Below are 13,640 nucleotides of genomic sequence, written 5' to 3'. Positions count from 1 at the left end.
TTTTTCATTTAGCTCGACAAAAATATCGTAAATTTCTTGGAAATGTATTCGAAAATTCCTTCGAACGGATGGGATTTTTGGAATTTTAATTACTTTATTCGTCAATTTTTAATTTCAAATATAGCATAAAATAAGGGCTCATAATTGAATACCATTAATTGGAATATTTCAAAGTCTTTTACTTAATATAAAAACAAACGACTTTTTGGTGATTTAATTATAGGACCCTTGTAAATTGATTTATATGAGACGAATCTTCCATAATAAGAAAGGTACAAAAAAATATATATTCTGTAATTATATTTTATTGGTGATATTTCACATCGCAGATTTATAAAGAAACTAGCTTCCGCCCACGACTTTGTACGTGCATCCCCGTTTTTCCCCGTTCCCGCAAGAATTTCGGGAAATCCTTTCTTAGGAGACGCCTACGTTATGACATATCTACCTGCATGCCAAATTTCAGCCCGATACGACCAGTGGTTTGGGCTGTGCGTTGATAGATCACTATATCAGTCACCTTTGAATTTTATATATATAGATTAAATGTAATGAATATGAAATATTTCTACGATTTAATAATATATTATGGATAGATTTGAATTCGAATTAAATCTAAATATTTCAATTACTTTCTACCGATGAATATTTTTTTAAAGGTTTCATCATTCATTGTACTTAGTAGAAGGTAAATCCGATACAAAACAATATTAAAAAAGCCATGCTCGGAATGGATAAGCGTAGGTACACGAAGTTATTTGAAAATCCCTATCCCTATACACGTATACATTTTATAAGTTACAATTTAAACCTAGCTGGATATAATGATTCATAGAAATATTGAATTTACAAAATGTCATAATATAAATATATCAATTTAATGTAACAAAAGTGGCTCTGAAAATGATATTATAAATACTGAACATAAAAAAGGATAAATATTTATTACCGTTTTATTATGACTATAATTTAACAATAACTATCACTATACATTTACATTTCACATTCAATGAAAGATAGTGTTTAAATAGCGTTGTTGACAAACAAAAAGTAATTGGCAGTAAACGGTAGTCGGTTGAATCGTGGGTTTTTATGAACTACGTGCTTTATCATACAACGTGAAGGTTTAATTAATATTTCTCTGTGTGTTTTGGCTCTCTGCAAACGTAAACCTTTGTTGGATTTTAATTTGATATCATGTCACGCCTAGTGTAATTTTTGTGTGATACACAAAAAGGTGCTTACAACGTGGCTTGCACAAATTGGTTTTTAATCCTCGTATTAACATACAAAATATGAAACTTTTTGACAAAAGCAAACAAAGACAAATTGCTACAATAATAAGGCTATATAAATTAAGTTATTAGACGCAAATAATAAATGTCAACGTTAATAATAACACATTTCACACGAGGGTAATTTTATCAAAAGGGTATCGTTATAAATCGAATGTAGGTTTGTGAATCTACATTAGATTGAAAGCAGTAAAGTGTTAAACTTGGCCGGCTCCGTCAATGGGGTGGTAGCAAATATATTAGTCTCAGGGAAAAGGGCGGCACAAACACGATTTGGGGTTGCCATACTGAACAAGTTTTTACCTTTAATGTACGATGTGTGTCGACTTATCCAATTGTGAAAAATTGGGAAATCGATTAAGTTGCCCTCAAAGAATTCTGTTTGGGTTTTCTAATGGTTTGGAACTGCTCGGGAATATTGTGAAGTAAAAATTTCCCGTAGTAGTGATTTCAAATAATATAAAAATACGTGTGGCACTTGGGGACTGCCGTGGTAAAGCTATTGCATGCTTTGCCAGTTGCCTTCAAGCCACACCTCCGTGCCCGTCGGAGTGGGAAGCATGAGGTTTTTCGTTACGCAATTTCTGGATTCGGTCCCCGCGCTCAAGGCCGCGATAGAAGCTATGCAATAGCAAACACTACATACGCATTGGGAATCTAGGTACGACTTTTTGTTAAAAATACCTACAACTGTTTTTTAAGAATATGTACCATTACCGAGATTATTTGTTTTTTATCTATCATTTGAAGAAAGCTTACAGAAAATAACGCATTTGAGATAAATGTTTTCATTTACCTTCATATCTTTTACAACAACACACAAAACATATATTATGTGGGTAGGTACACAATTTTTAACAATAAAGGGTTATTTTTAGAACTACATTCAGTTGAACATACGCAGACGTTTTGATGTCTCTAAAGCTTTCTCTTTGTTGAAGGTTCGAGGTAATCGTAATAGTTTTCTGTTATTCTTAAATGTGGTATATAAATGGAAGTGTTGCGTCGCGAACAATACGCGAAACGTACACAATTGTCAGTGTAGTATCCTCGCATCCTTCCCAGAATAAAGAGCTTATGTATTTTATAAAGGTACGTTATACATTTACGTGGGGGTTTCCGGAGGGTGAGCGGGTTTGTGAGTCTGTGGTGAACGCGATTGACTCAGGAAATAGCGGAAATTAAGTTACTTTTCGTTTTACAATTATTCTAGACGTGGCGTGGATGGGCGTGGTGTGACTGTCGTTTCTTTTTGTGTTTCTTTTTGTGATTTCGTTTGTCGATGGCATTCAGGGAACGGATTTAGTAAAAATTTTAAATTTTTTAAGTGTATTTAAAAAAAGATTCAATTACTGTGCGCATTTTCTATAATACGCAAATCTATTTTTAATTTTATGTTAAAATTTTCTTTATTATTACACCAACAATAATAAACAAGTCTCTAAATCATTATTAAAACTCGTCAAAAGATGCGACAGCAGTCCTTTAATAAATTCATAATTAACAATTATTAACTCAATTATGCAGGTGCCATGGGGTTGAAAATACGTCGAGAACAATATCTGTTATATCACAATAGTCGGGATGAGATTACCGCGAACACGTTTCCTCCATTTTCACTTGACAGTTATTGACTGGTTGTTAGCTGACAGCGTATGCAGCCTGCTGAGTTGCAGATGAAAATACGAAATATGAGATGGATCCGCCCTGCTGAAGCCTATTTGCAGTGACTGGCATGTGTATAAATAACCGCCTATAATGATGACGGGCCTTTAACATGGGTAGACGTAGACACATGTACAGATTGTATGTTCACTCTTGTTTGTCGGTAAGTAATATACCAATTTTATTTTGGACAGGATAATATCATGCGTGATATTTGCATGCTTTAAACATCTATTCATAAAATGGTTTATTTAACTTATCTGTGCCCTTAACGAGATTACACTTACAAGTATAGGTAAACCAATTATCATTTAAAAAACATTTAGCCATTTTCCAGACCGCCCTCAAGCAATACAAAAATACTAAAGCGTTTCATTTATTCAGCCGCAACTCGCAAGTGTCAAGCGAAATCTTCATTTAAATATAATTACCGTTCATGAGTTTCGTGAACACTTTGAAAGGACAAAACGAAATGGCCGACGCGTTTTATCTTGTCAATTAGGCGTAAAATTGGGAGAAATCTCACCCCAATACGGATGCGGTGTTCTTAAGCGCTTATAATATTTCTAACCCGATTATAAGCTTCTATCTAAAGTAAATTTTGTGTGACATTTATGCCACTGGATAAATTATAAAAGTTTTTATACCACAAACAAGCTTATAATCTAGTTAGTTAGGCATCCAACACGTAATGTGGATGAGAACTTCATAGTAGCATAGATTTTATCAAAGTAACATCATTTCATAGTTTTAATAAATAAAAAAATAAAAAGTATTAAGAACATGAGTTGAAAGTTATTTTTAGGTTTTATAGTATTTACAATAAAAACAAAATTTGTTGCAGCATTCAAAGTTACCTGAACACGCTTGTGGTGGCAAAGGGAATATGAGGGTAGTTGACGACTTGCGCCTGGCCACAGCGCAGCCGAGTGACTGAGGTTTGAAGCTGCGCAGCTGTTGCATGAAGTCGCTGCACTCCATGAGCGCGACGTCCGCGAAGTGAAGGTCGCACAGGATCTGGTTTTTGAAGCGGCGCGCACGTTTCTGGTGATGAGATCAAAGTCAAATCTAATAATTTAATGATATACCACAGTAAAAAAAACAGTACGGAAACTGCCTATAAAACGTTCGAAACGACGCACACAAACATACGCATCGACGAGTTTGCGAACGTTTTGTGGGGAGTTTTGCTACTGTTCGTAAATGTTTACCGTACAAAATTACATGAAAATTCGGACCAATAAAATCTATTGTGCAATTTAACATCTAGAAGTAAAATCGTCATTTTTATATATAAAATTATTTCATTATGAAGTGGAGTTTCGCTTCGTTTATATGGACGAAGAATAAACATTTTAATAAATATTTATGATAATGCAAGCGTTTCCTGGAAGCAGATATTATTGGTTTGCGACAGAATGAAAAATGAATAGAGCTGACGACGATGAACCGGAAAGGCGACAAATGAATACCGAATATTCACATGAAAATATAGGTAAAAGTAGTTTGTGTTTTTTAAGGTAATATCATGAATCATACGAACGTTTCCATGGATTCTAATCTCTATTTTATCATCACGAACAATATACGAGAAAAATAAATAGAAAAGAAAGTATCTAAGCAATGAAAGTATTTTTCATGAAATCATTTTAAAACCTCAAAAGTAATAAAGAATCGCAAAGGGATTGCGTGAACCTTGCATAAACTTCATCTGTGTAGTGAAATCACGTTTAAAGCTACATTATATAATTATACACGTGAAGTTTTTATTTTTACGTAAAGAATTAGGAATTTTAGTGAAATACTGAACACTGATTATATTATCTAATTATATATTTGTTTCCAATAGCACTATAATTACTCAGCAATTAGTTCAGCTAATAAATAGTTATTAAAACATAACTCGCAAACTAATTAAATGTATTAATCAAACTGTGAATGGAAATTAACTAATAACAAGTACATATTATAATTTACCCTATATTCTGTAATAAAATTATTATTAAATGGTAATAATAAAAACTATTAATTTAGTACATAGTTTCATAGATGTGTCTTATAAAAAATAATTCTATTCCCGTCTTTCTTTAATCTTAGATACTCTTAAGTTTGTGTTTTCATTGAATTACGTAACATCATAATATTCAGCCTATCTTCACGAAACAATGCATAATTTAGCATAGTTGAATACAATACATTTACGATGCTGCGAGTCAGATTTTGCGTCTTTTCTTCAAATACTGCTTTCAAAATAAAGACTGTTTAAACTCCTTTTTACATATAGATATTTTAATACATACCTACTTGGGAGTACTTAAAAGTTCTATTTCACGGTTGTTTCGCTACAATAAGATTCAACACACGGTATTGTGAGATTGGTTCTAAAAGGAAATGTTTTCCTCAAGAGCGCGATCGAAAGTTAATTCAAAATGAAATAGATTTTTTGTTTTTTATTTATTCACGTGTCCCTAAAAATAATACGCTTTTATGTCATTAAAATTAATTAAAGACAAAATTGAGAATTCTCTGTAGCAGCATTCGTTTTGTATTTCATGCTTTCAAAATATGTTAAAAAAGTTAACATCTGAGGATAAAAAATAATAACAATTCAATGATATAACTTGAACCCTTCTTACAACTGACCTTTTGTTTTAAATGTATTGAGCTTGTAACATGTCACATTACTAGAAAGGTGCTTTGTAGTTTAAACAATATCTATATTACCAATTCACTTCGATAACATAAAAAGAATAATCGAAATAGATATCTTCCTTAATGTGTCAACCCTCGTCTAAGAAAAGGGAATTTAAGCGATCCGTTTGAATGTCTCAATAGAAGTACAAGTTATCAGTGCTTTTGTACCCAAGAGTTCATGGAAAAGTTTTAGGAATATTATTTTTTTTATACTTTTATGCTTTATACGAACCTAAAGCTAGATTTTACCATATCTATTTTACGTACCCGCTTATATTATTTCTCAAAGCCTGATAATTTAAGATTTGTTTCAATTGAAGCGATTGTAAACTGTCTATAAAAAAAATAAGAATCGTAAATATAAGAAACATTTAAAAATAATCCATAAATAATGAATCAATACTATAGAGCTGTTTAAAATATTTGCGCTTAATAAAAATAAATTGAATAGCAAGTATTGGTATCTGAAGCCAAATCTACACTATACCTAGGTACTAACAGATAATACCTAGCAATAATTAGGTACTCTATATAACTTGGGAATGGAAAACTCCATCTACTACAGTTAAAATTGCTCAATGTCCCCCTGGACTCTAGAGCTTTGACCATCCACTATAATCAGATATAATTTGTAGATATTAAAATATATACCAAGCGTAAACATTATTTTGAACTCATAATTATAATATTTTTACAAAGCAATCAATCAAGTATTGTGAAGTTTCTAATAAACAATGGCACATTGTTGTTAAAATTTCGCTGGTTTCACTTGCAGGCCGCGTGATGATTTCCTATAATTGACGATAATAATAACTTCATGTGGGCTTCCTTAGCGATTTCTTTGATTAATTCTGTTCAAGGCCGAACGGAGGCTGTGTTCCCGATACGCCTCGTATTTATGCTGAACGACGAATTAATAACATTTAGTTATGATTTCATGTAAGCGGTTTATTAATTGCTTTCATGACTACGCTATTCATCATAATATTGGCGTATTTTGATGGTGAATAGATATATAATAGGTTAACTATGTTGAATTGTTGTTTAATTCCTTTATGTACAAACAAATGACTTTTATGAATCTATGTTATAAAAAGTAAAGTTGTTGTTTTTTATAGTTTGTAGTAGATTATATTTTGATAACAAATGGAGTGTTTTTAACAATCTTATAAATAACCAGTAGCCTAGATTGACTGGTGGTGCTGGGGTGTGCAGCTTGTTATAAAAACAATACATAGGTAGGTAGGTACATATTTTTTTGTTCGTTTCAAATAATATAACTTAAATTATTCGCTCTCTTTGAATAACAGACAACTCTAATAAATATTATTTTAGGTTTGGAGTGCTATCCACCTGCTTCTACGAACTAAATCTAAACGAATAGTATCCCTGTAGAATTTCGTTTGATTTAAATTGGTGCCCCGAATCAACGTTGCACATGACACAATTTTAATTGAAAATTATTTTGCTTGGACGATATAAAGAAAAACATTCATAACATTTATTAAATTGAATTGTAATAATTATCCTTTTAAAATAAATTGCTAGTTAAAATAGTGCTACAATACGCTTCGATAAAATATCTACTAATATTATAAAGCTGAAGAGTTTGTTTGTTTTAACATGCTAATCTCAGGAATTACTGGCCCGATTTGGAAAATTCTTTCGGTGTTGGATAGCCCATTTATTGCGGAAGGCTAGGCATAGCATATCTACACTAAGACCAACAGGAGCGGAGCCACGCGGGTGGAACCGCGCGGCACAGCTAGTTTATTATAAAGCTTACTACAATATTAATTATATTCATTGCATAAGAAGCTTATTCGCAAACAAATAAATAAACAGGCTTAGTAAATATAATAGAGAAACTTGTTGAGCAAGGTAAAAGAAAATTGTAGGAATAAACTGTAGGCATTATCTAGCTCAGCAGTACTGAATCACACTGGATTAAACGACGGAAGACGTTTTGTTTAATTGTAAAATGTGGTTGAACATTATCATTTGGAAGATGAAAAATGATTTTGTTGTTTGCGATTTCGTGTACCTATTTTGCTTTCGAGAAACAATTTAAAATTAATCGTAAACAGTTTATTCACATAAGATTCACATATTATACACACACAGAAATGACACATATTTAATCAGACAGACGTGTTAGGATTTTAATATGAGATAATTTTAAGAGTAAGAAATTAAAGATCATAGAAACATGAACACGAGTCATAATTTTTAATGTTATGAAATGAAATGTTAAGAATAAAAAGGCGCGAGGATAAACCTTGGATAAACGCTATAATTTGTGAAAGAAAGTAGAATGAATTGGGAAGGTGGTGATTTTATTATTAAATGCATGAATAAACAAATGAATAACCTCCTAAGGTATATAAGTACATTAAATAACAAAATTGAAAACGAGAATTTGACATTTTAATAAAGCATAATATATTAAAAGTTAATTGCTTGTAAATGTGCCGTTGTATAAAATTTTGTAGAGGACATGAAATTATTTAAATTATTTTCATTATTTAACATTTCAAAGGATATATTACATCGCTATCTAGGACAAGTTCAAAGGATTGAGAAATATGTGAATATACTGTTTCGCGGAATGTTTAGCATTCAATTGACATTTTGTGACAGCCAATAAAATGTCAATATCGCTTTTGAAGAAATTGACATTTTATTGTAGTAATAAGAAAATAATTCGTGACTAGTCGTACACCCTGGCTTTACCCGTGTTATTATTACTACATAGCAGAAAGAGTAAAAGGTAAGTAAGTAATTTAACATGTTTAGGAACCTACCGTAATTTTTTTAACGCTTGCATTATGTATAAAAATAAATATATTTTTCAATATATTTTAATTGTTTATAATTACTTCACAATAACATAAAATACACACCTGATTTGGTCCGGTAAGGTTCAACCCGCAGGAGTTGCAACGCAGACATTCCTCGTGATAATGATTGTTGTCGTACAATGGTGATGGCTCTGTTTTAAAAATAAAGAGATGAGAAGAAACAAATAAGAATAAATTCTTTTTCAAATTAAACTATCTTTGCAAATTTAAAAACTTTGTTAAAAGTAAGAACACAACTAAGTATAAATTTACCGAATTCAATTTCTCATATAATATGACAAATTCATCGTGGTTTTTAAATAACAAAAAAACTAATAGGTATTCTTTTTAACACTAATTACTCCACCGCTATTAACAAAAACTTAAATAACACTTGTTTAAATTTTTTATAATTAATGACGTATGAAATTTTGGGTAAAAAAAAACTTTACAGACTTCGCGGCATTTTTAAAAATAGAATACCTAGCCGCATTTTACTTTTTAAAAAAAGTTAATGGATAATTGCCTATACAGACAAGTTTAACAAATTAATTAGGTATGTTATGAAATTGCAAATATATACTTAAAAAAATGTATTCAGACTTTTTTGATGTCATGATTATGTTCATTCTTTAAACCTAATTTATTACAAAAATTAAGAAAATAAATGAGTACATTTTATAAATCATGTGATGTACTGGCCAACATTAAAAATTTAAAAAGGAAGTTGTAGGTAATATAAACAAAAGCAAATAATATACGACTTTAATAAATAACAGAGATATGTGTGCCAAATCGGTAACCCACTGAAAGAGTGAAAGCGATTTTCTTTTGGCGCAATGCCAAAGGGCATATTGGCCCCGCCAGGAGAGCTGCCAAGTTTTGTGGACCTTTAAAATTTTAAGGCAAAACTCATATGGCACGGTACTAGTATACTGAGCCCTCAAGTTTTTTAATAAGAAATCATGTGACACTGTGATATTCCGCTAGATATTTTAATAAGCTATATTATTTTCCACGATCAATAAATTCTACGTAATAGTCGCTCTCACTAAGTGAATTTACAACTTCCGAACGTAAAGTTTTAAGATAATAGGTATACTACGTTAGTTTCAATGTTGCTTACTAATGTTGAAGTTGTGTAATTTAATTTCATATTCTGTATAGGGACGCTATTTAATATCTATTGTATGTGTATTTTAAAACACATTATGTAGTAGGCACCGATCACATTAATGATGGCATAAAAAGCTACCTGTATTGTTATTGAAGTATAAAACGAAAGCAATAGAAAGATGGGCTGTAATTAATGACCTCGTAGGTAGTAAAGTGGGCGGTAAATAGGTATTTTCATTTCTTTTTTTATTGCACGAACCAAGGAGTCCGCGATGTTATTTTAAATGTAACAGCCCATTTCACGAGTTAATATTGTTTCAATCATTTTTTCATGTGTATAGAAATAAAAAAATAATAATAATTAGAAAGCATCCGGCCTTATTTTTGCCATTTTGAATTTTATTTTTTATTCATAATGAGAATATGGAATAACGTTATCTCATAATACGTTTTAATGTTTTTACAGAATGTGTATTCAAATGGAAAGATAATTTTATGACTGAAAAGTCTTAGTCTCGTAATAAAAAAAAGAAAGATTCTTATGTGTTAATAACAACTATAACATCTATGTAAGTATATTATTACTATCAAATCATAATATTAATTAAAGCAATAATTAGTAGTTATTAAAAAAAAATAGTTTGACCTTAAACTGGTTATTATTGTGGTTCATTTTTTAGCTATTCACATCCCAAATGTTTTTGGTTATTTACAAACCAATTTAAAATCATCATAAATCACATTTCTATTGAAAAGATCGAAGTTATATCAAGAAAAATGTATGAAAATAGGTATTTCTAGTAATTTGAAGACTTACCATATCGTTCCGCCGTTATTTACACACCATTTGTCATATAAAAAGGGAATATACTCTATTCAGCAATAAAAACATTAAATGTAGAGTCAAAATTCAGCGTTCGTTCGAAAATGAAAGTTAGTATATAGGTTAAGTTCACTCCTTGTAAATATTGTTGTAGAAATGTCACACCTTTACACTGTTCAAAGGTGTATCACTGAACCACACATTAAATAACCAAAAAATATACGTACAATATTAAAAATAGCAAATTCTATGTGATTTTAAACTCATTGTCTGGTTAACTTATTCGTTGTAGCGTCAATTTGACTGAAACTGGCCTAGTTACATCGAGTCGCGATATAGTCGTGTCAATGTGATATCGTAGAGGTTATTCGTTGTGTACGGCACGTCACTTTCGTTTTAGTAAACATGGCAGCGTTAGTGGGCAACAGATGACAGGGCGCGGGCGAGCGAGCCTGCGCCGGGCGTCCCGACTCATCTCATTTCGGTCCCGAGGTCCGCGCGAAAGCGCTACCAATTCAAAGTGACTCACTATTTCTCGTCTGCCAAAGCTTTTACGGATGGCGCCACTGTGCATCCTCTCGAAAACCTTCTCTACCCCGTTCCGCTTTCTCGGCTGAAAGCTTGCGAGTGAAAGAGATGCTGATACGAGCGTAATGATTGGTCGACTGAGAGAGGCGGATGGAAAACACGTGGTGTTCTATTGTAATCGAGTACTATGTTGTTGTAAAGTACAGATGGAAATCCCAACAAAAAGCTCAGTGGAAAGTATCTTCTTTACATAATAGTAGTGAAGTTTGTGTTTTATTATGCTGTTTTTTTAAGCTATTCCTATTCCTTAAGTTATTGTAGTTTACCTTTTGTTGTTTTATATAAGTAAAGAATAAAAAATCTGATTAGTCGACATTATTAAATTAAATTATACATAGTGCTATATCGAAAAGTATTCATCATTAGATGTCGCATATTATTTAAAAAAATGTGGAAAATAAGTATAGGCTTTAGTTTCACTGCAGAAATCAGGAGATGTCGCTTTACATAATATAATTTTAATTCTTTCATGTTATTTCACATAACGCAAAAAAATAAAACAAATATTACTCACCCGTCTGTGTACTTGAATCGAAGAAAGTACTTGTTGTTTCAACAGTCATGGTCCCAATTGTGCCGTCTAAAATCTGGGTTGATGAATCTCGGCGACCCCTAGCGCGCATACACGCATCATCGCTTTGTGAACTTTGACGCCTGAAATTTCTGCAACGTATCATTTCTTCTGTTGTTGATTGACGTCGAAAACCCCGTGCAATGAGTATCTCTTCTGTAGTGGATTGCCGCCTGAATATGGTTCTTTCTGGTGGCCTTGCACACGGGCTCGGATCTCGGCTGGAACAAGAGCTTGATTCTGGACTTCGTGCTCGTCCCATTCTAGCACAGGATGCTTGCCTTCTCAGACGACTCCGCCGTCGTGCTGCTGATGGACTTAATTCACCACCTCCCGCTCTATCTGGGCTCAATTGATTCCTTTCTCTTCTAGATCGCGCAGCTGAATCTGGACTTAAAGAATCACGACGAGCTCTTCCAGCATCATCTGGCTCTAAAGAAGGCCGTCGCGTTCCAGGCGGACCAATAGGATCATCGAAAGCAGTAGCTTGTCTTTGCAGTCTTCCTAGCCTACGTTCTGGACTTGCTGCTGCTCTTGAATCACGCCTTGTTCGACCGCATTGTGTCGTGGAATCACGCCTACCTCCCAAGTTAGGCGGTGTTCTACCTCCAGGTGTTGCTTGTGTAGCCTGCGTCGATTGAGACTCTTGCGTTGCTGTACTTATTTGATTTACTTGTGTGGTTGGTGATGCTTGGGTTGTGACAGTATTTACGGTAGGCACTGTTGGCGACGTTGGAGATGGTGTTACTGCAGATGTAATGATAGTCGGCATTGTCATTAATGGACATTCGCCATCTGATCGACTCGGCTCATGTACGGTAACAACCGTTACTGATGGTGGATGCGATGGACCAGGATCTGACGAAGCATCGACAAACGATGGTGGTGCCTGCATTGGGGGAGATGGTCTTCTCTTTTTATGCGTTGCAACGATTCTAGGAGGTGGGGCTACTACAGAATCTCGCCTGTGGCGGTGTCCATCAACAGAATCTCTGCGTTCTTTATCATCACCAGAACCGCGTCTTTTTATACGCCGTTCTCTAGAGGGAATAATTGTTGTGGAGTCTTTTCTTTCAAAATAGTGTGGGTAGTCAGATCTGAAATCTTGGGGTGCTTTTGAATCGCGACGTTTTGACGCCATTGACTTGATGCCAGAATCTGCGGATGAATCTCGCCGCCTTCGCGGAGGAGGCTCGTGGCGCGCCCATGGGAGAGAGCGAGCCAGATCTGCTAAGGTTTCTCGTCGTGATAAAGGCGCCCTTTGACGTCTTGGGGCATTGCTTCCACCACCACCCCATTCTCGAAGAATGTCTGTGAGTTGAGCTAACGATGATCTGCGGCGGCGGGGTCCACCTAAACGAACATTTTCATTCAAATATGAACATTAATCCAAAGTAATTTTAAATCTTAATTTCGTATTCCGTATATCGTTACTTATTAATTAAAAATATGGAATAATACCTCTTGGCTGGTCGCCATCGGGTTCTGGTGGAGAGAGACATGAAACTTGAGCAGCTGAGTCCCTTCGGCTGCCCAGCCGCTGTCTGAGAGTTGACTCTTCGAGAGTAGAGCGCGTCAGCTCGTCCCAGCCGTTGCCGCCCGCCCATACCAATCCCACTTGATGGGATAGTATCGGTAGATTGCAAACGAAACATATTGCAGTCATAGTCCTGTTAAATGACGAAACATTGTTGTTAATACAGACCACAAATAATTTATCATAAGTATATTTATTGGTTGAATTTTCTTCCATTACTAACTTACGATTTGTTATTTCTAAAATACGAATATGGATACATGGTGGTTGTTCGCGACATACTCGATACACGAACATAAAACTTTAGATATCGCACTCTTGTTTTCACATCAGCGGTCTGATAACTGAACTGGCGACAAGATATTAAATAATAACCGCTCCCATGCGTGTAGACAATATCTATTACACCAATAAACAATTCATGGTCTCTACAAACAGTTTTACCGCTGTCACTATTCAACTACTCTTAACATAATCTCACAGAATGTGATTATTTTCTTTACTCTAAAAG

At 33.7% G+C, this 13,640-nt stretch overlaps 1 protein-coding gene across 1 annotated transcript in view; it reads right to left on the bottom strand.

Moving 5' to 3' along the window:
* Positions 1–13,391, bottom strand: part of LOC123697565 — a 47,067-nt gene extending 33,676 nt beyond the window's left edge. The window contains exons 1-5 of the mRNA XM_045644106.1: positions 13,357–13,391; positions 13,054–13,262; positions 11,536–12,945; positions 8,558–8,646; positions 3,818–4,004 (exon numbers count right to left, since the gene is read on the bottom strand). Coding sequence (XP_045500062.1) covers positions 3,818–4,004; positions 8,558–8,646; positions 11,536–12,945; positions 13,054–13,262; positions 13,357–13,391 — 1,930 coding nt within the window. The remainder of the gene's footprint in view (positions 1–3,817; positions 4,005–8,557; positions 8,647–11,535; positions 12,946–13,053; positions 13,263–13,356) is intronic.
* Between the last annotated feature and the right edge of the window lie 249 nt (positions 13,392–13,640).

This window comes from Colias croceus, chromosome 14 (genome assembly GCF_905220415.1).
Source record: "Colias croceus chromosome 14, ilColCroc2.1".
In the NCBI taxonomy this organism is placed as follows: domain Eukaryota; kingdom Metazoa; phylum Arthropoda; class Insecta; order Lepidoptera; family Pieridae; genus Colias; species Colias croceus.
This window is presented reverse-complemented; position numbering and strand designations above follow the sequence as displayed.